Genomic DNA, 26,823 nt, shown 5'->3' with positions numbered 1-26,823 from the left:
AAGGTTATGCTGAAGCCAACCTTCAAATTCTAGAACAGAGGGCTCTCTGTTTCCCCTCTCAATTCAATTCTTTTGTCCAAATATTTTTTGAGCTCAACAGTCTCTTTGTCCAATGACTCAAGTCTGTTAGGTACATTTTCTTTTACACTTCACAGAGAGAGTTTTACTAAATGTATCACCTCTACATAATTGTCACTATTTTCTAACTTCCTATAACAGTTTCCACACCCCCTGTTGTTATCCCGTCAGAAAGCCAATGATTGTCACATAGTTTAGGTTTTTATTAGGACAGGATCCTACATCTGGGTACCAATTTCTATATTATTCCTGTGTTGCTGAATTAAGTCCTCTATTTCCTTACATATTTTCTATCTGCTAGTTCTGTCCATCGTTGTGAGTGGGGTATGGAAATCTCCAACTGTTATTTCTCTCTTCAGTTCTTTCAGTATTTTGCTTCATATAATTTAATGGTCTGTCATTAGGTACATATATAACTGCTACATCTTCTTGCTGTGTGGAATCTTTTATTAATATATCCTTTGTCTCTTAACATGTTTAAATTTAAAGTCTGTTTTGTCTGAGATTAATATAACCATCCCTGCCCTCTTTTGGTTACCATTTATTTCTCTCTCATTTCCTCTTGTGTATATTCTATAGGTATTTTCTTTATGGTCACCATGGGGATTACTTTTAACGTTCTAAAGTTACAACACTCTAATCTGAACTTATACCAGTTTACCTTCGATTACATTCAGAAACTGGTCCTTTACAGCTGCAGCTTTTTGGTTATTGATGTCACAAAATTAGATCTTTGCACACTGTGTGCCCCAAAACATAAACTAATAATTCCTCTAAATGTATATTAGTCTCCTAAAGTATGTATAAAACAAGATTTTGAGTTACAGACCAAAATTACAGTAATATCAACTTTTACACTAACAATTGTATTTTTTTCTTTAGATGTAGATCATGTGGAAAACATAAAGTACAGTTTGAAACCATCATTACAGTAATACTAGCTCTTATAACTGCCCATGTATTTGCCTTTATTGAGATCTTTATTTCTCCCTGCGGTTTCTAGTTACTGTCCCATGTCCTTTCATTTCATCTTGCAAGACTCCCTTGAGCATTGCTTGCAGGGGAAGTCTCGTGGTCACGAATGCCCTCAGCTTTTGTTTATCTGGGAATGTCTTAATTTCTCCCTGAGTTTTGAAGGGCAGCACTGCTGTTGTCTTGTTTTGTTTTGTGTTTTGTTTTTTTGTTTTTCTTTAAGCACTTTGAATATATTGACACACTGTGCTCTGGCCTCCACAGTTGCTGGTGAGAAATCTGCTAATGATCTGATTGAGGGTCCCTTGTATAACAATTTGCTTCTCTCCTGCTGCTTTCAAGATTCTCTTTTTGTCTTTAACTTCAAAAGCTTGATTATAATGTGTCTTGCTGTGGGGTTTTTTCATTGTAAATATGTTTTTTAATTTATTTAAGTATAGTTGGTACACAATATTATATCCGTTTCAGGCGTACAGCATAGTGATTCGACAATAATCTACCTTACGATATGATCGTCACACTAATCTAGTAATCATCTGTCACTGTGCAAACGTATCACAATATTATTGGCTATATTCCCCTTCACCTTTTTCACCCATTCCTCCTGGCAACTGACAGTTTGATCTCAGTTGCCATGAGCCTGTTTTTGTTTTGTTTTGTTTGTTCATTTGTGTTTTTTGTTTTGTTTTGTTTTTTGTTTTTAGATTCACCATATAAGTGAAACCATACAATATTTGTCTTTCTCTGTCTGATTAATGTCATTAAAATGAACATACTACCCAAAGTAACCTACAGATTCAGTGCAATCCTAGCAACATACCAAGGGCTTTCTCCTCAGAACTAGGATAATCCTAAAATTTATATGGAATCCGTGCGGGTGTTTTGTTTTCATCTCACTTGGAGTTCATTGAGTTTCTGGGATGTTCACATTCAAGTCTTTCATCAGATTTGAGGCATTCTCAGATATTATTTCGTTACTCATTGGCATTTCTGGGTTGCTGGCTCCTCCAGCTCTGAGGTTGGGCGTAGGAGGCAAACAGAAAACACGGGAAGCTCCTCAGTCACGCCGCCCCTCTGCTCTGAGGCCCCTTTCAGTTACCCTTCTTCCCACCTGTTAGAGCCTCTTATGCTTGTTTTGTATATAATACCCAGGGTTTTAGTTGTGGAGGTGGAGGCTGAGGAAAAGTATTTCATCTTCCTAGCAGTGGAAATCTCAAGATAGTTTTATGTCTGCATATATACTGTCTTTGATGTGTTGATTAAATGTTGATTTTAAATGTGCTTATTTACCTAAATGAAAACCAAGAAAAAACATCTGAAAACGAAGAAGGAAAGAAATTCTACCAGAGCAAGCCTTCGAAATGCCAGACAACAAGAGCAAGAGGTAAGTATTCATTGATCTGGAGGGTAATGGCTTCCGAAAAAATGATTGCAGGAGAATGGCAAGTTATTTCCTCTTCCACTTCTTACACCCTAATTTTTTTTTCCTCAGGAAAAGTTAATGATTAAAATTTCGCTTGTTATTATTTACTGCTTACGAAAACACAAAAGAACCTTGATAGAGGAGAGGTGGGTCGTATTAAGATGTGCTATATTTAAATTTCACTTATTCACTTACCTTACTCGGAAAAGTATTTGAGACATCTTAGAAAGATGCATCCAGGAGAGCAAGAAGAAGTAAATTAAAACTAAGAAAAATGAAATGGAACTACAAGAATATGAAATAGATGGTGCTGGCAAATCAGCTTTCACCATGACAGCATGAGGACCTCTGCAAACCCATCCACCAGCAAGACTTGGTGAAAATTATGTAAGAAAAGAAAAAAAAAACATATTTAAATTCTCTGGAAATGGTTCTAAGGACATACAGGAAATGAAAAAACATACATTCATGAAAATCTACTACAGCTTGTGAAAAATAAACTGTGGAAGCCTGTGGTATGAGTTAAGACGCCCCTCTTTCTTCCCCCTCCCAGCTAGTGACACTGAGAGTCCACTCCAGATAGTACAGCCAAGAACACAGGGCTCAGCTCCCCACAGACACCAGAGGGCTGTCTTCCCGGAAGGACAGGGCATCGTATTTCTTATCCTGCCTCCAGCTACCTGTTGCTGAAGCTACATTCCGTATGAGTGCAGACCCCATTCAGGGTACTTCATCACTGAGAAAATTTGAGCCCCTAATCATCCTTGCCTTGGCTTGTCAAGTGTGGTTCTACACTGGAAGAGGCAAATAGAGAAGACCTAAGACTACTCCCCTCTTTCCACCTACAGCTCAGCTCCTAAAGTGGGGTATCGCTGAGAGAGTAATGCCATTGTGCCCACCTTCAGCTCCAGAGACACTTGGGTCAGAAATTTTGCCTTGGGGAAGAACCATATAAAACAGATAGCTCCTAACGTCTTCCGCGAAGAAGTGAATTTACAGCAGATCCCGGAGAAATTCAAGTTTAAGGGCATTCTCAAAAATAGTAGAAGTGTGGTAAAAGGCAATTGTGAGGAGGTTGCAGATTCAATGGAAACAAGCTAAACTGTAGGCCGGCTGGTCCTCCCGAGAGAACTGGGTAGAGACCGCTGGAAGGAGCCCTCCCGGAGTCGGAACAAGTCTCAGACACTGATCTCAGGAACTCTCTTCATTAGTCTGTTGAACAATTTATGCCCCAGAGCACTGTTGAAAGCAATAAAGCTGTCTGTCAGAAATTAGTGGAACTTAATAGCTGGGTGTGGTCATGGAAAGAGACAGCCCAGCCCAAACCCCTGCCATCCCAGGGTGAATTGTGAGCATACCCAAGTCTGCACCCCTGATAAGCAAACTCAGAGGCTTAACACTGCCAGGGGATAATGGGGCGTCACTGAAATCAGCCAGCCAGTCACTAAAGAAACAAGTACATACATTAACAAGCCCCAGAAGGGATAGAAGGAACAGAGGGAGGAAGATCATACCAACAGCTCAATAGAATGGTCTAGTTAGGAAATAAGCGTGACAAACACAGATGAAGCACAATTAAAGTGATATCCCTAGTTGATGGGGGCCAAACAATCCATCTTTGGATCCAATCAATCAGTACTTAAGCCTCTGGTACCGGCAGAAAACCCAGAAGTTGGAGAAGCCCTGAGTACCAGACTCAGAAGAATTCTGCTCATGTATTCAAACAAATAAAAATATCAGAAGTTTGTTTACAAGTATTTCCTGTGTTAACAGTGGTCAAGCACCAGTGCGAAATTTAAAGTTAGCGGTAACAAGTTCATTCAGCATATGTTGAACACCAAATACACTGTCTTCTGCCAAATGTGGGTTGAATTAACAAAGTCTGATTTCCCAAGAACCTTTGAAATTGTTTTTCTCTGCCTCCCTGAATTCTGTTTTTCAACTTTTTATTTTGAAATAATTATAGATTTACAGTAGTTGTAAAAAAAAAAAACAAAAAAAGAAGAAAGAAAAGAAATATGCACACTACACACACACAACACACACACGAGGTCATCTGCATCCTTTACTTCTCCCTCAATGAGAGCAGCTTGCATACATTATAATACTATAATGTATTATAATACATTGAAATTGTATAATATATAATACCGTGAAATTGACATTATACAATCCAGAGCTTATTCAAATTCTGTCTGATTTTGTCATGCGTGCTCTGTCTTACTCTGAACTTCTTTGCAAGCTGCAAGAAAATATTTTTCATCTTTTCTATTTAAGTGTAATTTTGTCATTGCTTATACATTTTCATACAATTTGATATATTTTCACCCATTTCAGACTCTTGTCTTCCTGCATCTTTACTTTTCTCATTTCAGTAATTGAGATTATCAACTACATTTTTTTGTCTCATCATAAATAAGTTCTATATGAAGTGAAAAAAATTTTAAACTCCCTTCAGTACCCAACGAGAATATCAGTATTTTCTTCTGCTCATTGCTGTAGGAGAGAAGTCGTGCTGTGAAAGGTATAATTACGTTCTGATTTAAGAGATCATTTTATCCATTCTAAACCTATGAGGATAAAATGAGAAATGTTGAAAACTACTGTACCATAAATCCTATAGGAAATACACCTCATTTTCATGTTCATAACACAGCATTGCTTTTCTTCTGATTCTGTGTTCCATTAGGTTTGTGATCAAGGACATTTGGTGCAAAGACACAAACAATCAAATTCTAAAGTGAAAGGTAATGTTCTGCTTCTACCTTCTCACGAGCAATTAATTCATTTACTCAACAAACACTTTTTCTGTGCCACAACTTTGAGGTCATCACTGTGCCTTGTGTTTGGGGATGGTAAGAAGTGTACTATACCGTTTCTTTCCACTAGGAGCTCATCTTGTAATAGGGAGAGACAAACAAGTAAACAAGTTCAGGCTGTTTCACAACCTATGTTTTCATTTAACATTGCAGTATATTATTGACTTCTGTACATGTTAATAAATGGTGGCATAGTATTCCATTGTCTTAGGGAACCTTAATTTATTGAGCCACCCCCATTGTTATATTTTGTTTACATTTTTTATTGCAAACAACAATAAAAACCTTATCACTTCCCATTTGTGTATACTCTTAATTGTTTATTTATAATAGATTTTTTAGAAAGGAATTGCTGACCCAAAGGGTATGAACATTTTTTAGAGTTATGCTATAAATAGCAAAAATGCAAAAAAAATTCATAAGATTTGACAACTGTTTATATTAATTCAATTGAGCTAAATACTGTTTACATATTATGTGTTAGCATTTTTCATTTAGAAAAAGATAAAAATATGAAATGTAAAAGAGTTGAGGAATTGTTTTCATGCTACTAATGATCTTTTACCGTCTTTTCTAGATACAAGGCCAAACGTATCAGATGATTATGTATTTGATTATGTCGGAAGACAGTTCCCCAATCAAAATTTGGGTGAGTGAAATGGGAATATAGACAGTAATGAGTGGTCATCTATCATCTATATGTGAGCTATTTAATAATATGGGTATGAGCAAGATCTACACATAAGAAACTCGAAGATTGCCTTCAAATTGGATAGACAAGGAACAATACACCTTCCCAGAAATTTTGAACCTCAAATCTTTATTTGTCTTTATAGCTCTAGAAACATATAGAGGAAGCCAGTAGATATTCATTACATATCAATTTTCTTTCTTGTAATTTTTCCCAGTCCAAAAAGGAAATATTCATCTGATTGTCATTCCCATCTCACTGAATCTTAAAACAGAGCGAAACCTTGAGAGTATTCTAGTCTCACATCCTACTCATTACAGGATCCAGGCTCGTCCAACCTTTGAGTGACTACACTTGGTGACAAGTAGTTTACCAAATTGCAATACAGTCCATTCCATTGCTAGACAACTATGGCATTGAGAAAATTATTTTTATGTTGAATTACAAACATGTATCCTTGTAAATTTCATCCACCACTTTAATAACACAAAACAGAGAGTGAAGGAACATTGAAGGTAACCATTTCTGACTGCCTCTATTCCCTAATTCTCCTTGAAATAATGAGAACAAATGTAATGCCTCTTCCACACGATAAATCGTATTTTTTTAAAGCTGTTATTTCCCTGAAACTTTCCTTCTATTCCTTTCCACTATCCATAATACAGCATGTCAAGTCCCTCTGTCATCTTATTTTGCTCTTTTCTATCACTATTCAAGCTTGAATGAAACTGAGCACAGTATTGCAAATGGCATCTAATGAGTATACAATAAATCATCATTTTCATTTGTTTCTTTCTAGATACTAGATTTCCATTAATGCAACCTAAGATTGTGTTTGTTCTTTAAAAATGATCCTAAGATAGCGACATAATGGGTTAACTTATACGCAAACCTATAAAGTACTATTTTCATAGTGTGGCTGCTACGTTATGTCTCCTCCATTCTCTGCTTCAATTTTGTTTTGATATTTTGGTTCAATGTACTGGTCCCTAAATTCCTGTTAAATTAAGTCCCTTAGATTCAGCCTTTCATGAACTCCTGACCTTGATTTATGTCACATTGTTTGTTGTACTGTATACATGTATATAGATATATATAAAATGTATATACATATATATTTGTGTATATACATATACATGTATATACATACATATTTATACATACATTTGACTTCTTGTCAAAGCTTCAGGCTCTTATATTTGACTATCTACATCTTCACATAGATGCCCCATGTATCCAAATTCAAATTCATCTAATTCTGCACTAACTGTTGTCCCTCCTGTATTCTGTATTCTCTGTGACTTTGGTAGCAGTACTATCTCCATAACCATCCCAGCTATAAACCTGATAGTTATTCTTTTTCTTCCTTTCACTCCCATCGCTCATATCCAGTCATCCACTGAATCTAGTTGATTTTACCTCGTAATCCCTTTTTCTCCATCTTAACTGCCCTCATTCTTTTCAGACTCTAATTGCCTATTTACAAGGAGTCCTACAGATTTCTAATTGGTCTCCTTGCCATCAGTATTATCATCCTAATTCTACCTTTCCTTTTTTTTTTTTTAAATTTAATTTTATTAAATTTATTGGGGTGACAATTGTTAGTAAAATTACATAGATTTCAGGTGTACAATTCTGTATTACATCATCTATAAATCCCATTGTGTGTTCATCACCCAGAATCAGTTCTCCTTCCATCACCATATATTCGATGCCCCTTACCCTCATCTCCCACCCCCCACCCCCCGCCCCCCTTACCCTCTGGCAACCACCAAACCATTGTCTGTGTCTATGAGTTTCTGTTTCTCATTTGTTTGTCTTGTTCTTTTGTTGCTTTTGGTTTATATACCACATATCAGTGAAATCACATGGTTCTCTGCTTTTTCTGTCTGACTTATTTCGCTCAGCATTACACTCTCAAGATCCATCCATGTTGTTTCATACTACCATAAAAGTGATCTATCAAAACACAGATCTGATTATGTAACGCCACCAACCTAAAGCCTTTCAGTGATTCCCAGTTTTCTAACAGTAGTTGAAATTATCACGGCCCTAAGACTTAAATACTTTTCAGTCTTTCTCTTTTAAATTTTTTTAACTTTTACTTTTGAAGTAATTTCAAGAATAATTTCAAAGAATTGTATCTAGCTACTTATCTATCTATATTTTCTCACAATACATTTTTTGTAGACATCATGCTCTTTTATCCCTAAACAAATATCTTCCAAAAACATTCTCTTAACATTAAAATCAGGAAATTCAACTTTGATACAATACTATTTTCTGTCATACTATAGCTATTATAAATTTTGGCAAGTGTACCAACAATGTCCTTTAAAGCAGAACTTCTCCCTGATTCAAGATCATTAATTGCATTTAATTGCCATATCCCTTTATTCTCTTTTAAGTTGGAACAACTGCTCAGCTTTTCATCATTCACAGCCCTGTCATTTTTGAAGATTATGGACAAGATTTCTTATAGATTGTCTGGTTTTAAAATTTTAGTGTACACGAGAATTACTTGAGGAGCTCATGAAAACACCAGCTTCTGATTCTGAGTTGTTCTTTGCTGTCAACCCCCAGTTCTGCGTTTTTTATCAGGTACCTCAGATAATTCTGACGTTGCTGATCTGCAGACCACATTTTGCGACTCAGCACTTCGGGAGCTGTTGTGGGAGCCACGGTGGGAGGCCCAGCACTTGGGACCATCCAACCTTTATTCATCCTGAGTAGCTTTCTTGTGCAATTTTATTTTCAATAGTGGTCTGTTACTTAATCTTTTTTTATTTTTTTGTTGCGTTCACTGCAGTATAGAAACCGAATTCTTTAACGTGACATACAAGACTTCAATGAACTGGCCTCTAACGACCTCTCCAGTTTTATCTCTTGCTATTCTCTGCTTTTTGTTTAACACCTTCGTAAAGATGATCTTCCTGTCGCCTCAAAATACATGAGTCTTCTCACCTCCTTGTATTTGCCCATGATGTCTTCTCTGCCTGAAACGTAATTCTCTCACTCTTCAACTACATGACTCCTCATTTAAAAAGGAGGTATGACAGTTTAATAATACTCATATACAGTTCATTACAGTAAGAGTGAGCTAGATTAGGGATAATGGTATAAGAAATTGCTCTGATTGCTCAGAGGGGTATCTAATCCAGCCTACAAATCTCAAGAGGATGTTTTCTTGAAGGAATTGATGCTTAAATTATGATGGAGTCTTAACTGACAAGTTAGGCATTTAACAAGGAGAAGAGAGCCAATTTCTTGAATTCTTAAAAGATTGTTCTCAATGGTTTTGTGATCTCATAAGCAAGTTCTTTCCTTACTTAATATGTAATATATCTGGGACTGTAGATAACTCATTCACGGCCTTTTGACTTCTGTCATCTCTTACCAATGTTTATTCTACCCTTCACCGCCTTTCTAGTCAGAAGAAAACTCTTTCTGATAAAAAAAGACAGAAACAACTTAAGAGCTAAGGGATTCTGCTCTTTGCCACCCATCAGTATTTTAAAATAATCCCAGCAGAACAAATCTAAACATTCTTTCTTCATATCTTAGTTCACTTGATATTTTAACCTTACTGACACTATTGTCATGTGTTTCAGCCACTCTTTTATATTCAGTCTTTGTTACATAATCTTCTTTCCGTCTTTGTTCATGTTCTTTTAAAACTCTGATGTTCATCTGCTTCCCAGAGGTCTCAAGTTATACTATTCAATGATTGTGCTAGATATAGAAGTAAACAATAAGTAAACTGGTTTCTCTAAAACTGGTGATCTTTGAAGCGGCCATAGGAGTATAAAAAAGGATGAATTGACTGTGCCTCAGTTGTTCAATATTATGTTTAGATTATGGCAAAAACTCATACAGTGAAAAAAATTACATTTTGGGGTAAATAAGACTGGGTCAGATTTCAAAAATATGTCACCAGAAAGGGGCAGCAAGTTAAACAACACTAAAACCTGTAATTTATTTGAAATCCACCTTCAATTTAGGTTCAGATTACTTTGGTGTTTTAGCGAAATGAAAAAAGTTAAGAACCATATGATTTCACTCATGTGGGATATAAAACAGAAAGGAACAAATGAACAAGACAAACAAACAAAAACTCATAGACACAGACAATAGCATAGTGGTTACCAGAGGGAAGGGGGTGGGGGGAGGTAGAAAAGGAATACCCATATGATGGGTTTAAACGGGGTTCATATATATGATGATGGAAGGAGATTTGACTTTGGGTGGTGAACCCACAATGCAACATATAGATGATGTATTATGGAATTGTACACTTCAAACCTGTATAATTTTATTAACCAATGTCATCCCAATAAATTTAATAAAATTAAAAAAAAATAAAGATGCAAAGGGCCTGAATGCCAAAAAGATAGACTACTAAAAGAAGTCAATAGATACAAAGTGGATGGACATTTTTGCAGAGCTGGAAACTAATTCCTTACAAGTCTAGAAACCTGCCATTCCAGGATCAGACTCCTTTGTATTGCAAGGCCGCCAGGGGTCAGTGTCATGTGGGCTTGGCTAAGAGGAGACCTGGAAGGCAAAGATAACTTGATTTTGATTGTGTTCAGTTTTACCACTACGTAAAGGAAAGCAGGATATCCTAAAGGCTGCAGGCAATTCAAAGAGTATTACTGGGAAAGGAAACACAGAGCAAAAATATACCACTTTATCATGGGACATAAAGAATATGTCATGTTAAGTTTTATCAAATATAGGTAATATCTATTGAGTTGCCCCACTGTGTTTATATTCCACTTTTAAAAGGTCTTATATTTATCTGTCTCAAGATAACAAAATAATATGGCTTATAAAATTTAAATGTCCAATGAAAAGGAAAGACAAATATAGTGTTATATTATTGTCACATACTATGTATTTAATTTGTTCTATTAATTACTACCAGTTACCTCTGTTAACTAGTCCTTTTGTTTGGCTTAAAAGCATTACTATATCATAAAAGCAAATAATACTGAATAATATATCATTTTAAATAAACACCTATTTTGTATTTTATGATAAAATCATAATACATTGGTGTATAATTATTTGTTACACGTTATACTATTTTTTCGGTCTGGTATGGTTGTGTCCTGAATTGGCTCACTACAAAGTTAGTCACCTTACTACTATACACGTAGATATCCTGCATAGGTCCTAACATATGTACCGGGGTGCCAGAAAAAAATGTATACAGTGGACACTTTGATCAACGTTGCTCAAGCAGTAGTTTGCCATAATCAGAAGTGTCTGGACACTGATGGTAACCACTTTGAGCACCTCTTGTAATTACAGAAGTCAAACATAACTTGTATTCATCTTTTATTATTGAGATATATTGAGTACTACAATTTTAATACAGTTTTCCTTTCTTAAAATGTGTATACGTTTTTTTGGCACCCTCTATATATTCAGTCCTGAATTGTTTGACAATTATTGAATAGGTGTTTCTGCTGTTTGCTATTCTGTTAAAAGAGTTTAATTAAAAGGCTTCCAGGGGAAATATGTACGAACGTATTTCATCTGTCAGAATGAGACAATGGCACATTAATTAAAGATAAGCTCAACGAAGCTAGTCATTAAATATATGAATGAGGTAAATATCGAGAAAGTAAAAAAGTAAGTTTTGTTCATCTTAAAAATTTGTGTTCAGAAATTTTGTGGTATATTCTCTTTTTTAGAGAAAATACCTGGACGAGACCCTCCTTGGATTCTAAAACGATGTTTAAGGTAGGAGAACTACTACCTTAGTCCTTTTCCTCTGTCTTAAAGATTTTGAGTTTGAATTAAAGCAACAGGTAAAAGTTAACTTTTTTATAACAATTGCTAATCGGAGATCTCCTTATATTCTATATAGTATCTGTGACTAGGTTAGTTTCGTATATAGGAGTGCCCAGATGATGTGTTTAAAAGGCTCTGAAATATCAATATCCCCCAACTATCCTCAATGGGTGCCTTAAAATCTATAGTTAGACATTTATTTCTATACATTTCTCACTGCATTGCCTGAGTTTCTCCTTCTAAAAAGAAATATTTCTGGCATAAGATGATTATTTAGCACTTCAGAGTGAATGCCTAACACATGTTTTACTATCTGTACTAGCAATCGGAGCATTGGCCATATAGGGATAGTACTACTACCTAAAAACCGGAAAAGAAATAGAAAGAGACATCAGAGATAACATAGATGAACTTGATAGTTCAAAACTCCTAATTACTGTATCACTAGCTCCCTTGACAAGTTTCCCTGTCCTAAGGGATAATATGAACCATCTGAACCAAGGAACAGGTAAATCTTTGAGAACAGACTGAATTTGTAGAACAGAGAAACATGGTATGCCCCGTTTTCCTTCCTTGGCCTCTCTTCTAAGAACCTGGTTTCTGCACAATAAAATGGATTCTCTTGAAATACATAGAATCTCCTGCCCCTAAAACTTAAAAAATCAGGTAAGAAATCATCTTGGGCATACCTGTACTTAGATCTAGAATTGATTTCAACTAAGACTTGATTTTTTAAAACATGTTATTTATCATATCTATGGAAAGAAATCAAATGATGTATCAAGATAGGAGAAAGTACTAGAAAAAGTACTGACGTTAGAAGATGTGAATTCCCTCTTATTAGCTGTGTGATCTAGAGCGAAGATTATAGCTTCACCTCTCTAATCCCCTAGCATTCCTTACATTCCCTCTCTGATGTAAGACGGGGAGAAGCATCGGCCTTCCTCCCTCCATCACAGGACTGGTGAGAACCCTCATAAGATAATATCTGTAAGAATACTTGGTGTACTGTGAAGTACAAATAGACAAATATAATAGACAAATGTAATACGGTAATATATCACTCTTGATTAAATAGTTCACTGTTGACATTGAAATCAGAGTACCTAATTTCTTTCAGTTCCCGAAGTGTGATTCAGAAGCTTAGCAAAGACCAACCAAGACATTTTTTAAAAACCAATAAGAGACCAATCCAGGGAATAATTCAGCCCACGAGCACTGATTTCCGTGGAAACTGCTTCAAAGTGACACCCTTGAAGTGTGCTATGAGCAAACGGACTCCCAATTGGACTGAGAAGACACGGATACCAACAGAAGGTTTTTTGGATTTTTTTTTTTTTTTTTACTGTTTAGGATTTTAATAAACAACAAAGGTGCCTTTCACTGTATCATCATTAGTAAATCCTATAAAATCTGGATTACAGGAGCTGGTTTTGCAAACAAGGATGATTAATAGCCATTTTATTCCTGACTGAAAAATACTTATTTTATTTCATCTCATATAGAGTTGAATACAAAAGAAAATTACTTCCATTTAATATAGCCTTGGAAAAATCTACGTAATTGCTTTATTGCCAATATCTCCTTGTCACTGAGACCTTCCAGTACCATAGAATGACAAAAGTAACAAACTTCTGATACACACAACATGAATGAATCTCAAAACCACTGTGCTGAGTAAAAGAAGCCAGAAAAGAAAATGTTATATGAAATCTCATTTTTATGAACTGCAAGCTAATCTATAGAGATAAAAAAATAAAAATAAAGGTTTCCTGGAGTAGGAAAGGATAGAGTAGGTGATAAAGGGAAGAATGGACTATAAAGGAGTACGAGGAATCTTTTAGGGGTGATCACTTCTAGATCTTGACTGCGGTGATGGTCTCATAGGTGTTTACACTGTCAATACTCCAGGGTTTTGGACCAGGGCAATTAGCTGGACTCAATTATCTTCTGCTGAGATGGCAAAGACTGAGGGTAGAGGAGCAATTCAGTTTAGAGACATTGCTTCTGAAATGCCTTTTAGGCATTGAAGTAGAGGCATTGACCAGGCAGTTGGGTATGTAATTCCGGAGTTCAGGGAAGAGACTGGGCTGGAGATACATTTGGGAATTTTCAGCATAAAGATAGTGTTTTAAGGCATGAGGCGGGATGAGGTTCCTAAGTGGTGTAGTGTAGATATAGAAGAGGGTTAAGGAGCAAGTCCTTGGGAACTCCACTGATGGATCAGGAAAAGACTAAGAACCAGCAAAAGACTGAGGAGCATCCGATAGGGTAGGAGGAAAACCAAGAGAATATGTTGTCCTGGAAGCTAATGAGATACTGTTATCAAAGAGGAAGAAATAATCATCTAAGTCTAATGCTCCTGATACATCAAGTGAGATGGATTTGCTATTGGATTGAACAACATGGAGGTTTTTATTGGGGATCTTGATCAGACAAATGTCACTACAGTACCCCCCCACATATTCATGGTTTCATTTTCCAGTTTCCATTACCCACCGTCAACTATAGTCCTAAAACACGAAATGGAAAATTCCAGAAATAAACAATTCATAAGATTTAAATTATGCACCATTCTGAGTTGCATGATGAAATCTCACACTGTCCCTCTCTGTCCTGCCCAGGGCATGAATCATCCCTTTGTCCAGGGTCTCCATGCTGGACACACTTACCTCCTGTTAGTCACTTAGTAGCCATCTCAGTTATCAGATCAGTTATCAGAGAGAGAGAGAGAGAGAGACCACATTCACTTAACTTTTATTATAGTATTTGTTATAACTGTTCTAATTTATTATTAGTTATTGTTAATCTTTTATTATACCTAATGTATAAATTAAACTTTATCATAGGCATATATGCATAGGAAAAAACATCATATACACAGAGCGTGGTACTATCTATGGTTTCAGGCATCCACTCAGAGGTCTTGGAATTACCTATGGATAAGGGGGGAGTAGTGTAGAATGACAGAGGTACAAATCTAATTAAACTGTATTTTAAAACACAGTACTCTTGCAGTCTCCAGTCTCGTGTTCAGCCAGGCACCACACCCAGAAGTAAGTCATGGCACCCCACCCCTGTATTCCATGCCTCATTCAGTAATACTTGCCATCAACCACTCATCCAAGTAAGAGCCCAAGGCACCGCCTCGTCTTCTACGTCTCTATTCTTCGTATCCAACAATGAGAAGCTCTACTCCCGAAGATTCTCTTGACTCTGTTTCTCTTCATTTTACTGCTGTTCCTTTTGTTCAGACTCTCTGCCTCCCTTGAATTACTGCATTAGCCTCCTAACTTGTCTCCCTGCCCGAAGTCCCACTTTTCTTTAGTCTGTCATTCTCCTGGCTGCCAGAGTAATCTTTCAACAAAAAAATTACAGATCTGATTATATCACTTCCTTGCGCAAAATCTTCAATGGCTCCCTAACAATTCAATGGAAAAATCAGTAAGCATCTACCCATCACAAATCATTCCTAGCTCAGAAAATTTCTCGAAAGCATTATTGTTACAAACATGGCCTCTAGGTTTGAACCCCTTTTTCACTCCCACCTGATATTCTAGTCATTCTGAACCGTACTTGTGATTTCCTGTATGTGCCATGTTACTTCCACTACCTAGACTATGACCTTTTTTTTTTTTTTTTACTTAAATGATTTGTACTTATTCATCAAGACTCAGATTAATGAGGAATTAGGGAGATTTCCTTATCCATCCCTAAGTATGGATTGAGGCCCCCCTTCCGCTATCCATGTATTCGTCAGTGAGCACTTGAGTTTCTTCTACCTTTTGGCTGTAGTGAGTAATGCTGTTATGAACAGGTATGCACAAATAACCCTTTGAGACTCTGCTTTCAATTCTTTGGGGGCATATACCCAGAAGTAGAATTGCTGGATCATACGGTAGTTCTAGCTTCAATTTTTTAAGGAACCATCATGCTGTTTTCCACAGCAGCTACACCATTTTACATTCCCACAAACAGTGCACAAGGGTTCTAATTTCTCCACATCCTTCTCAACGCTTGTTATTGTCTATTTTTTTGATAGTAGCCATCCTAGTGGATATGGAATGGAATAAATACTTTTTAAATAGACTTTATTTTTAGAGCAGTTTGATAAGCACTTTTTTTTTTATTGCTGAATTCAGTTTGCTAATATTTTGTTGAGTATTTTTGCATGTATGTTCATTAGGGATATCGGCCTATAGTTTTCTTTCTTTTTTTTTTTTTAATTGGGGAAGGGGAACAGGACTTTATTGGGGAACAGTGTGTACTTCCAGGCCTTTTTTTTTTCCAAGTCAAGTTGTTGTCCTTTTCAATCTTAGTTGTGGAGGGTGCCGTTCAGCTTCAAGTTGTTGTCTTTTTAGTCTTAGTTGTGGAGGGCGCAGCTCAGCGCCAGGTCCAGTTGCTGTTGCTGGTTGTAGGGGGCGCAGCCCACCATCCCTTGCGGGAGTCGAACTGGCAACCTTTGTGGTTGAGAGGACACACTCCAACCAACAGAGCCATCCGGGAGCTCAACGGCAGCTCGTCTCAAGGTGCCATGTTCAATCTTAGTTGCAGGCGGCGCTGCCCACCATCCCTTGCGGGACTCGAGGAATTGAACAGGCAACCTTGTGGTTGAGAGCCCACTGGCCCATGTGGGAATCGAACCGGCAGCCTTCGGAGTTAGGAGCATGGAGCTCCAACCGCCTGAGCCACCTGGCCGGCCCCTGATAAGCACTTTTTTAATGTTATACTTTTATTATCACAATTAACTAAATAAATAATGCTTCCTTCATATCATCTAATAAAGGACTTTCTGATATGCTCTTTCCATAGTTTCCCTCATGTCTCCATCCTTCTATTCTCAGTGATGCTTTATGTTTCTCTCTAGTCCTAACTGTTAGCCTATTAAAGACGAGGACTATATTTTTCATTCCTACTTACCAAACCAAACGTAATACCAGATACATAATACTCATTCAGTGAATGTGTGTTGAATGGCCTGTGAGTGGCCTCTCAAGAAACTGCAGATGAGTTCCTTTCATTTGCTGGCATTGCCAGAGGACTGTAATCACCCCCACCTCGTTCCTTATCTTTCAAGTCCAGCTTAGTTCAGTAAGTACTTAAGTCTCCTGTTTCCTTTCTCTTTAATAATGGCCAGTTCCTTTAAACAAATAAATAAAAATAAAAAAAGCTGTGTTGAGAAACTGTGGTACATTTATACAATGGAATATTACGCAGCCATAAAGAAGAAAGAAATCTTACCATTTGCAACAACATGGATGGACCTAGAGAACATTATGTTAAGTGAAATAAGTCAGAAAGAGAAAGACAAATACCATATGATCTCACTTATATGCGGAATCTAAAGAAAAGAATAAGTGAGTGAACTAATCAGAGACAGTTTTGGAAACATGGAGGAAAAACAGAAGGTTGCTAGAGGGGCGGGGGGGTGGGGATAAGGGGAAGGTGAGAGGTTTTGAAAAATAGTCGGTAACCACAAGATGGTCATGGGGGTTTGAAAATTAATTTGGGGAACGTACAGAGGGATAGTGGATGGGGGAGGGGGGTTCACACAGTGTGAGGGATATAAATGATAAACATCTAAGTTTTGCTTTGTCTTGTGCACCTGAAACTAATTAAAAAACATAAAGAAATTTGGAAAAAAAAAAAAAAAAGCTGTGTGGAAGAAATTTCAAACATAAACAACAGTAGAGAAAATAGCAGAATGAATCCACAGGTGCCCATCACCCACCATTAATATTTATCAGCATCCTGCTCTTCTTGTTTCATCTATATTCCCACCACTTTTTTTTGCTAAAGTATTTAAAGCAAATTCAGCAAATCGTATCAAATTGTGGATAGCTCTAATTAGATACACATTTTTTTCAAAGCACAGTGTAGTTCTTGCTTCTATTCTAAGCGTATTCTGCTTTTTCTTACGCTGTCCACTTACCAACGTAGGCATTATAATTAGAAGTACTCCGGCCACATCCTTTAAAATGTCTGTTAGTCGTCCTCCAGGCTTTACTCGAGGTTATTTTTTTCCTTTTTCCTATGTGTACTGATTTTTTACATTGTGTTAAAATGCACATCACATAAAATTTACCATCTTAACTATTTTTAAGTATAAAGTTCAGCAGCGTTAAGTACATTTATGTTGTTGTGTACACATACACAGAACGCTTCATTTTGCAACACTGAAACTCCATACCCAAACATTAATGCCCCTTTCTTGCCTTCCCACAGCCCTTGGCAACTAGCCTACTTTCTGTTTCCATTTCCCAGAACTTTGACTATTCTAGGAAGCTCTTACTAGTGGAATCAAATATTCGGGAGAGAAGTACAGTATGTGTCTTTTTGTTACTGATTTTACGTAGCATAATATCCTCAAGATTCATCTATAATGCAGCACAGTTTTTTTGCTTTTTAAGGCTGAATGGCATTCCATTATAGGTGTATACCACATTTTGTTTATCCGTGTATTCATCAGTGGGCACTTGAGTTTCTTCTACCTTTTGGCTGTAGTGAGCAATGCTGTTATGAACAGGTATGCACAAATAACCCTTTGAGACCCTGCTTTCAATTCTTTGGAGCATATACCCAGAAGTAGAATTGCTGGATCGTATGGTAGTTCTAGTTTCAATTTTTTGAGGAACCACCATGCCATTTTCTTTTTTTTTTTTTTTTTAATTAAATTTATTGAAGTGGCAATGGTTAGTAAAATTACATAGGTTTCAAGTGTACAATTCTTTAATGCATCATCTATATATCACATTGTGTGTTCACCACCCAGAGTTAGTTCTCCTTCTATCACTATATATTTGATCCTTTTTACTTTCTTCCACTACCTCCATACCCCCTTACCCTCTGGTAACTACTAAACTGTTGCCTGTGTCTATGAGTCTTTGTTTCTTTGTCTTGTTCCTTTGTTACTTTCAGTTTTGTTTTTTTTTTAATTAAATTTATTGGGGTGACAATTGTTAGTAAAATTACATAGATTTCAGGTGTACAATTCTGTATTACATCATCTATAAATCCCATTGTGTGTTCACCACCCAGAGTCAGTTCTCCTTCCATCACCATATATTCCCAATTGAAAAATGGCCATTTTCCACAGCAGCTACACCATTTTACATTCCCACCAACAGTGCACAAGGGTTCTAATTTCTCCACATCCTTCTCAACGCTTGTTATTGTCTATTTTTTTGATAGTAGCCATCCTAGTGGATGTGGAATGGAATAAATGCTTTTTAAATAGACTTTATTTTTACAGCAGTTTGATAAACACTTTTTTAATGTTATACTTTTATTATCACAAGTAACAAAATAAATAATACTTCCTTCATATCATCTAATAAAGGACTTTCTGATATGCTCTTCCCATAGTTTTCCTCATATCTCCATCCTTCTATTTTCTCAAATCACAAGCTTTGGAGCCACCACAAACTCTTCTCTTCTTCTCTCACCCCACATCTAATTCATTAGAAAATCCGAAAATATATCCAGTATCCCTCTCCCCCACATACACTTCTCACCCTCCTGGCCTCTGCCGCCACCCTGGTCCAAGCTCTCATCCTATCCCCTGGATTATTTCAGTGGCCTTCCAAAAGATCTCTCTGCTTGTCCAGACTTGCCACTATTCACTCTGTTCTCAACTCAGCAACCAGCATGATCCTAGTAAATTTCCTACGTGACACTCCTCTGCTCAAAGGCTTCCAGTTACGCCCCATTTCACACTCAGTAACAATCAAAGTCCTCACAAGGGCCTGTGAGGCCCTATGTAAACTAAATCCAAGTTACCTGTCTGAGTTCTTACCTCTTTCCTCTTGGTTCGTTTTCCTTTAGCCATTGTGCCATCTTGATATTCCTTGCACACACTACCATGCTCCTAGCGTAGGGCCTTGGCACTTACTGTTCCCCTTGCCAAGATACTCTTTCCTCTGGAGCTGCTTGGCTTGCTCCCTAACTCCTTTGACATATGAGCTTCACAGGGAAGGCCTTCTCTGAACACCTTTTTAAAAATGGAAATCAACCTTTCCCCCAGGAATTTTCTATTCCCCTCCCCAGTTTTATTTCATCCCATCAACTTTATCATTATCTAACATATTATTATATTTTACTTGTTTATTTGCTGCCCCTGTAATTAAAGCATAAGCTTGAGAGAAGTAAGAAATTTTAGATAGAATCCTTGGCACGTAATGCTCAATAAGTAATTGTTGAATCAAGTCAGTCCATGTATCTGTACATATTTTTGTGGTTGCCCCCCAGATCTGCATCACAACCTAAAAAGCAAAATGAAAGAATGTACATCTTTCCAAAGGAAGAAGACTGGTGTGAATTGGACAGATGATGAGAAAAGAATCTACAGGGATAAAAGAAGGGCGCAAACTGAAGAAATATTGCAGTATGTCCTCCCTATCATGGAAAGTACTAAAAACATGCCAACCAATCAGATAAAACAGATATTCAATCCAAGAACCAACTTCCAAATCCAGCATCAGTAAGTCAATACAATTTTGTCCTTCTTAGCTATGTAATACATTCTTTTTTTAAGGAAGCAAGGATTATTAACTCATTATCCTAAGAAACAAACAGGTTCTTAAAAATGGTAGCCGCTATACCACATTTGACCAAGGGGCAAAGTCCCAAAGCCGTAAGAAAACGTTGGAAATGTGAAGAAGTAGGTCATTAGGCCTCATCGGGTTGTTTATTTGCATGAAACTACTCATTAATTTGAATCTATGAATAAAGTATGCATTAATAAAGTATGACCATCGCCTGACTTGAAATTTCTTAGATGTGTTTAAACCTGATAATCCAAGAGGGCAACCAGAATTAGAAATAATTATTTCTTGAGTTACTTCAGCTTATTATTGATACTCAGAGGAAAGCAGAAAGGATGAGACCAGATTTCTTTTAAAGATTGAAAAAAAAAATAGAACCAATGCTAAGGCCAAAAGGAAACCCATATAAATAAAAGTAACACAATGACAAGCAGATAATGATAAATATAATACTAATATTATCAACAAATTTTGATGAAGTACTGTCTATGTGCTAGACACTGTCCTATGTTTATACACACACGCACACACACACTTATTTTACATTCTACACTTGAGGAAATTCAGGTACAAAGAAGTTACTAATTTGTCCAAGGCCATGCAGCCAGTAGGCAGCAGAATTGTATTCAACAGCAACTGCACGTTCTAACTCCAGAGTCCTTCATCACTATGCTTCATCACGTTTTTCTTTATAATATAAATGAAAAACAGAGGACCAACATACTTAGTATTCCAAGATAGCCTACAAAGGAATGACAAAATTATGACAATTATAATAATAGGAAAATGGGCAAAGGCTGTGAACCTGAAATTCACACACACACACACACAAACATGGCCAATGAACATTTTTAAATGTTCAATCTCACTTAAATCTCAATTAAAACAATAATGAAATACTATTCATTTTTGCCTCTCAGTGAAGAATTCATTCACTAATTGTTGGAATATAAACTGGTACAGAGTTTCCGGAAGAGGGTCCAGCAATATAAATTTTTTTTAAAGAGTTTTAATTGGGGAAGGGGAACAGGACTTTATTGGGGAACAGTGTGTACTTCTAGGACTTCTTCCAAGTCAAGTTGTTGTCCTTTCAATTATAGTTGTGGAGGACGCAGTTCAGCTCCAAGTCCAGTCGCCGTTCAGGGGGCACATCCCACCATCCCTTGCAGGAGTCGAGGAATCGAACCGGCAACCTTGTGGTTGAGAGCCCATTGGCCCATATGGGAATCGAACCAGCAGCCTTCGGCATTAGGAGCTCAGAGCTCCAACCACCTGAGCCACCAGGCCGGCCCATAAATTTAAAATCCTTAATATCTACATTCATTTTCACAAGAAATGCCACTTTTAAAAATTGATCCTAAGGGGGAGGGGGTGAAAAAAAAAACCTAGATGAGGGCTAAAGATTTCTATAGCGATATTCATTTCACTATCGTTTATAAGAACCAAAGGGAAAAAAAAAAAAACAATTCTGAAAAAGAAGGATAAAGTAGAAAAGAATCACTCTGTCTAATTTTAAGACCTTTTATATCGCTACTGTAATCAACAGACTGTAATAGTGGAGGAGGAATAGACATATTATCAATGGAACCAAATAGAAAACCCAGAAACAGACCCATCCAAATATGCTTTACTAATTTTGACAAAAGTACAAAAGCAACTTAGTGGAGGAAAGAGAGTATTTTTAACCAATGTTGATGGAACAATTAGACATCCATAGGCCAAAACAATGAAACTTGACCTAAATTTATATCTTAATACAGAAAAAAAAAAAAACCTCAAAATGTATCATGGACTTTAACTGCACAATACAAATCTATAAAACTTTTAGAAAAAAATAGAAAATCTTGATTATCTAGAGTGGGCAAAAATGTTATATTTTACACCAAAAGCATAATCCGTAAATAAAAATTGATAAATTGGACTTCATCAAAATAACAGTGTTTGCTCTTCAAAAGGCCCTGTTAGGAAGATAAGGAGACAAGCTATAAAATAGGAGAAAGTATTTGCAAACCACATAAACAAGAGACTAGTATCTAGATTAAAGAGGTCTCAAAATTTAACAATAAGAAAACAAATATTTCATTTAGAAAATGGGCAAAAGACATGAATAGACATTTCACCAAATGGAATAACCACCCAAAAAGATGTTCCACATGACTGGCCGTTATCAAAATACAGATTAAAACCACAATGAGATAACTATACACCTATCAGAATGCTAAAATAAAACATAGTGGTAACACTACTGATGAAGATACAAAGAAATTGGATCACTCATATATTGTTTGGGGGAATGTAAAATTGTACAGTCACTCTAGAAAACAGTTTCACAGTGTCTTAAAAAAACACACACACATATAACTACCAAATGGCCCTGCAATTGCTCTCCTGGGCATTAATCCCAGAGAGATGAAGACTTATGTTCACACAAAAACCAGTACGCAAATGGTTATAGCAGCTTTATTTGTAACAGCCATGAACTGGAAACAATCCACATGTCCTTCAATGGATGAATGATGAAAGCAAACTGTGGTACATCCATGCCCTGAATGGCTACTCAGCAATAATAAGGAGTAAACGACTGCTACACGAAACAACCTGGATCCCTCTTCAGAGAATTATGCTGGGTGAAAAAAGCCAGTCCCAAGAGGTGGCAGACAGTATGATTCCATTTATATAACATTCTTGAAATGATAAAACTGCATAATTCAGACAACAGAGTAATGATTGCCAGGAGTTAAGGAGGGCACGGGCAAGGAGGAAAGTAGGTATTTTGTTAAAAGGGAAACATGAGGGAACTGTTCTGTACCCTGACAAATCAATGGCAATATCCTGATTATGTTAGTGTACTTGCAACTATCGTTTTGCAAGATACTACATTTGGGGGAAACTGGCGGAAGTCTCCATGGGATCTTTCCCTATTATTTCTTCCAACCGCAGATGAGTCTACAGTTATCTCAAAATTAAAAATACAGTTGAGATTTTGTGGTTAAAAAAATTGAATTCTGACTCAGAGACTTTAAGTGGCTCCAATTAATAATTTTACAAAACTTCCGTCTCATGAGGAAATCTTCCCTCTCTTGGGTTTATGTTGATCTTTTTACTGACTATAAAAAAACAAACTTAACAGTATTTGGACTGAGTTCATTCTAATAAAATAAACAATGTATTTAAATTTGTTTATTTAAATAACAAAGTGAAATTTTAGAGAACAGTTACTTCCACTAGATATATAAGGAGCAGCAAGTAACCATTATATCAGGAAGCCTGGGGCCAGGGCAGGTACCCAAATAAACATGTCCTCCAGGCATTTAGAAATACAGAATCGGAGTAATGCTGAAAAATCATGACTGGAGATGCAGACTTGGATCATTCTCATAGAAATAAGGGTAAAAGTCTTAAGGGAGGACTAACTCAAAGGAAAAAACTAGACTTATACTATGACAAATACCTAAGGATTCTAGATACCTAGGGCACATGCTGGGCAAAAACTCACACATTTTTCTTTCTTTCCTAGACTACATCCAGCTACTTATGGAAACATAAAGACATACAGGACATCTTGGGCACCACCCACACATCCCCCTCTTACAAGCCAAAGGAATCTAATGGTAAGCTCTTCAGAATGGTGCAAGTCTATGTCCCAGAGGTCATTTGAAAGTTTGTCACTGCCCAAAGGACACAAGAAGAGGAAAAACTGTTCTCAAATCAAAGCCTTAAAGACTAAAGACATGAAAGCTGACGGCAGCAAATGGGAAACTGCCTCCTCATGTTTTGAGAAGGATGTGAATATTATCAAAGGCAAGAGTCTTCAAGCCAAAGAATCCAACCAGCAAAGCTCTACACAGACAGTCTTCCCATCTAACTAAAAATAAGGATGAGCAACCAGATAGGAATGATGGACAATCCCCCTTCCATTCGAAGTTCTAAAGGCAGAAATAATCTACCTTTATGCCGCTCTGAAAACTGTAGATAAAAGACGACATATACTTATTTACATATTAAAAAGAAAAAGAGAAGCCTTCCCCATCCGTCTCTATTTCTCCCCCTATATATGAATTTGCATATACTAAACTACAAATTCTAAATCCCTCACCTTCAATGGCAGCACCTTCCAGAGATATAAAAAGAAAATCCAGAGACAACATACTAGAAAATTTGAAATCATTTAGGTATTTATATTTAACTTCTGTCAAGATGGAAAAAAAAAAAAAGTCTGAATTTTGGTGTTGTATGAATAAGTCATTTTGGAAGAAATCCAAAGTTCAGAGACATATGTTTGCCTGCCCTGGTTGAAGACTATTGTTATGTCAGTGAAAACATGAGAGAGTTTACACAACCTTAGGAAGCCCTCAAGTCGCCTGTCATAGAGGCCAGTCGTCTGAAGGTACAAACTCCATGTTTGGCAGCACCTAATAGAACGGTGAACAGGTCCACCTCTTCACTTGAGGACGCAGTAGACCTCGCAAAAGAGGATAGAAAAGCGAGCTCCCTAAACTGCCCTGTCATGGTGTGTTAATGGATCGTCTTCAAAGACAGACATGATTAGTTAAAGATGGGTCAGCATCCTTCCAATCCCAACTAACTAATGCCAAAGGCATCTCGGGGAAAAAAAATGTAGGACAACTTTAGAGGGAAATAAATGGTTGCTTTGGGTGAAACTACTCATCTACAGGAAAGCCTAAACCTGCTTTCCCAAGAAGACGGGAGATAAAATACAGGAACTGAAGGACCAGGGGGAAAAAAAGATGCTTGAAAAGTAACACACATGAATGAAACAGGCTGTAAATGATAAAGGAAACCCTTAAAATCTCTGACTGAACCTTTGCTGCAGGTTGTAAGTTTTCCTTCTCTCTTTAGAGATCACACAGATGATGGCCACATCCCCCTCCCAAAGAAAGGAGCAGAGCTGTGCCCTGTGGCCACAGGGATCCAGAGTCACATTCAGGTTCAGTTCAGATTTCAAAGCAGCCAACACTGAATATCTACACCCACTGTAGGACAGCCATTTTTTTCCTCTCTTTAAAAGTAATTTCAATTTAATAATAATAAATAAATTTAAGAAAGTAATTTTTTTAAAAGTTTATGGGGGTGACAATTGTTAGTAAAGTTACATGGATTTCAGGTGTACAATTCTGTGTTACATCATCTATAAATCCCATTGTGTGTTCACCACCCAGAGTCAGTTCTCCTTCCATCACCATATATTTGATCCCCTTTACCCTCATCTGAATCCCCCCCTCACCCTCACTTACCCTCTGGTAACCACTAAACTATTGTCTGTGTCTATGAGTTTTTGTTTCTCATTTGTTTGTCTTGTTCTTTTGTTGTTTTTGGTTCATATACCACATAGCAGTGAAATCATATGGTTCTCTGCTTTTTGTCTGACTTATTTCACTTAGCATTATATTCTCAAGATCCATCCATGTTGTCACAAATGGTCCTATTTCATCTTTTCTTACCACCGAATAGTATTCCGTTGTGTATATATACCACAACTTCTTTATCCATTCATCTATCGAAGGACATTTTGGTTGTTTCCATGTTTTGGCCACCGTAAGTATATTTCCTGCATAACTTTTTGTCTCCCCTGGATTAGTGTTAAGTACGTAGAACACCAGGCAGACTGACAGATCAAGGCAGTTATCCAGGGGAGACAAAAAGTTATGCAGGAAATAAAAATAATTTTACATGGTTCAACTACTGTATATGGTATTTACATAGTTATAATATTATAGACACTGCATACTGATTTATCCAAAATTATAACCAGTTGGGAAAGAGGAGGGAGTTAGGACTTCCACTTGTGGAATGTGGAGTCAGGAAGAGGAAAGCTAAATCTTCATCTTCTATAATTCAGAGTCAGTAGATTATGCCCGAAACTGAAAAATCAAGAAGTACCGATATAAGCATGTTACTTAGAGAACTGAGGCAAATACCTAAAATAGCAGGTGAAACAGGTGAAAGTGCTTGTCTCTGCAGAAGAAGAAAGGCAGAGTGTGAGACGGCTTGTTTTTCGCAACAAACTTTGGAGAATTATTTGAGTCTTAAAAACTATATGCATTATAACTGAATAAATTCTTTAAATATACATTTCTCTCTCTTCTATATTGCATCACTTCAACAGTTCCAGTGTTCCGTTTTCAGAGTAATTAGTTTATGTTAGTACCAAAATGTTAATTTTTGTCTCTGCCCTGAAGGCATTACTGTGAAGGCTAGACTAGATATTCTGCCTTGAATAATAACTTCCATTACTGTGTGCCCAGTACTGCACTAAGCACTTTCACACAATACCTCCCATTTCTGCAACAGCCATGTAAAGTCATTTTACAGATGAGACTTAAATAATCTGCTAACCTCTAGCAGCGCTCCCTGATGCCACAGCTGTGTTCTTTCTTTGTCAGATCACATCACCTCTATCTAGGCTTTGAGTTTCAAAGAACTGCAAAGGAGGGACACACGTAACAAATCAAAGATCTCATTTGGGGGGAGGGG

General features: G+C 36.9%; 1 protein-coding gene across 2 annotated transcripts in view; it reads left to right on the top strand.

The window, feature by feature from the left end:
* Nucleotides 1-26,643, top strand: part of AGBL3 (AGBL carboxypeptidase 3) — a 49,826-nt gene extending 23,183 nt beyond the window's left edge. The window contains exons 7-13 of one of the 2 annotated variants that reach the window (XM_019750848.2): nucleotides 2,357-2,434; nucleotides 5,163-5,220; nucleotides 5,870-5,941; nucleotides 11,686-11,734; nucleotides 12,906-13,102; nucleotides 20,033-20,264; nucleotides 23,846-26,643. In XM_019750848.2, the coding sequence (XP_019606407.2) occupies nucleotides 2,357-2,434; nucleotides 5,163-5,220; nucleotides 5,870-5,941; nucleotides 11,686-11,734; nucleotides 12,906-13,102; nucleotides 20,033-20,264; nucleotides 23,846-24,197 (1,038 nt within the window). In that variant the 3' untranslated portion in view covers nucleotides 24,198-26,643. The remainder of the gene's footprint in view (nucleotides 1-2,356; nucleotides 2,435-5,162; nucleotides 5,221-5,869; nucleotides 5,942-11,685; nucleotides 11,735-12,905; nucleotides 13,103-20,032; nucleotides 20,265-23,845) is intronic. The other variant, XM_074315341.1, reaches the window with a different exon arrangement.
* The last annotated feature ends 180 nt before the right edge of the window (nucleotides 26,644-26,823 follow it).

This window comes from Rhinolophus sinicus, linkage group LG11 (genome assembly GCF_036562045.2).
Source record: "Rhinolophus sinicus isolate RSC01 linkage group LG11, ASM3656204v1, whole genome shotgun sequence".
Taxonomy (NCBI): Eukaryota; Metazoa; Chordata; class Mammalia; order Chiroptera; family Rhinolophidae; genus Rhinolophus; species Rhinolophus sinicus.
The sequence above is the reverse complement of the archived record's forward strand: the minus strand, read 5'-3'. Positions and strand labels throughout refer to the sequence as shown.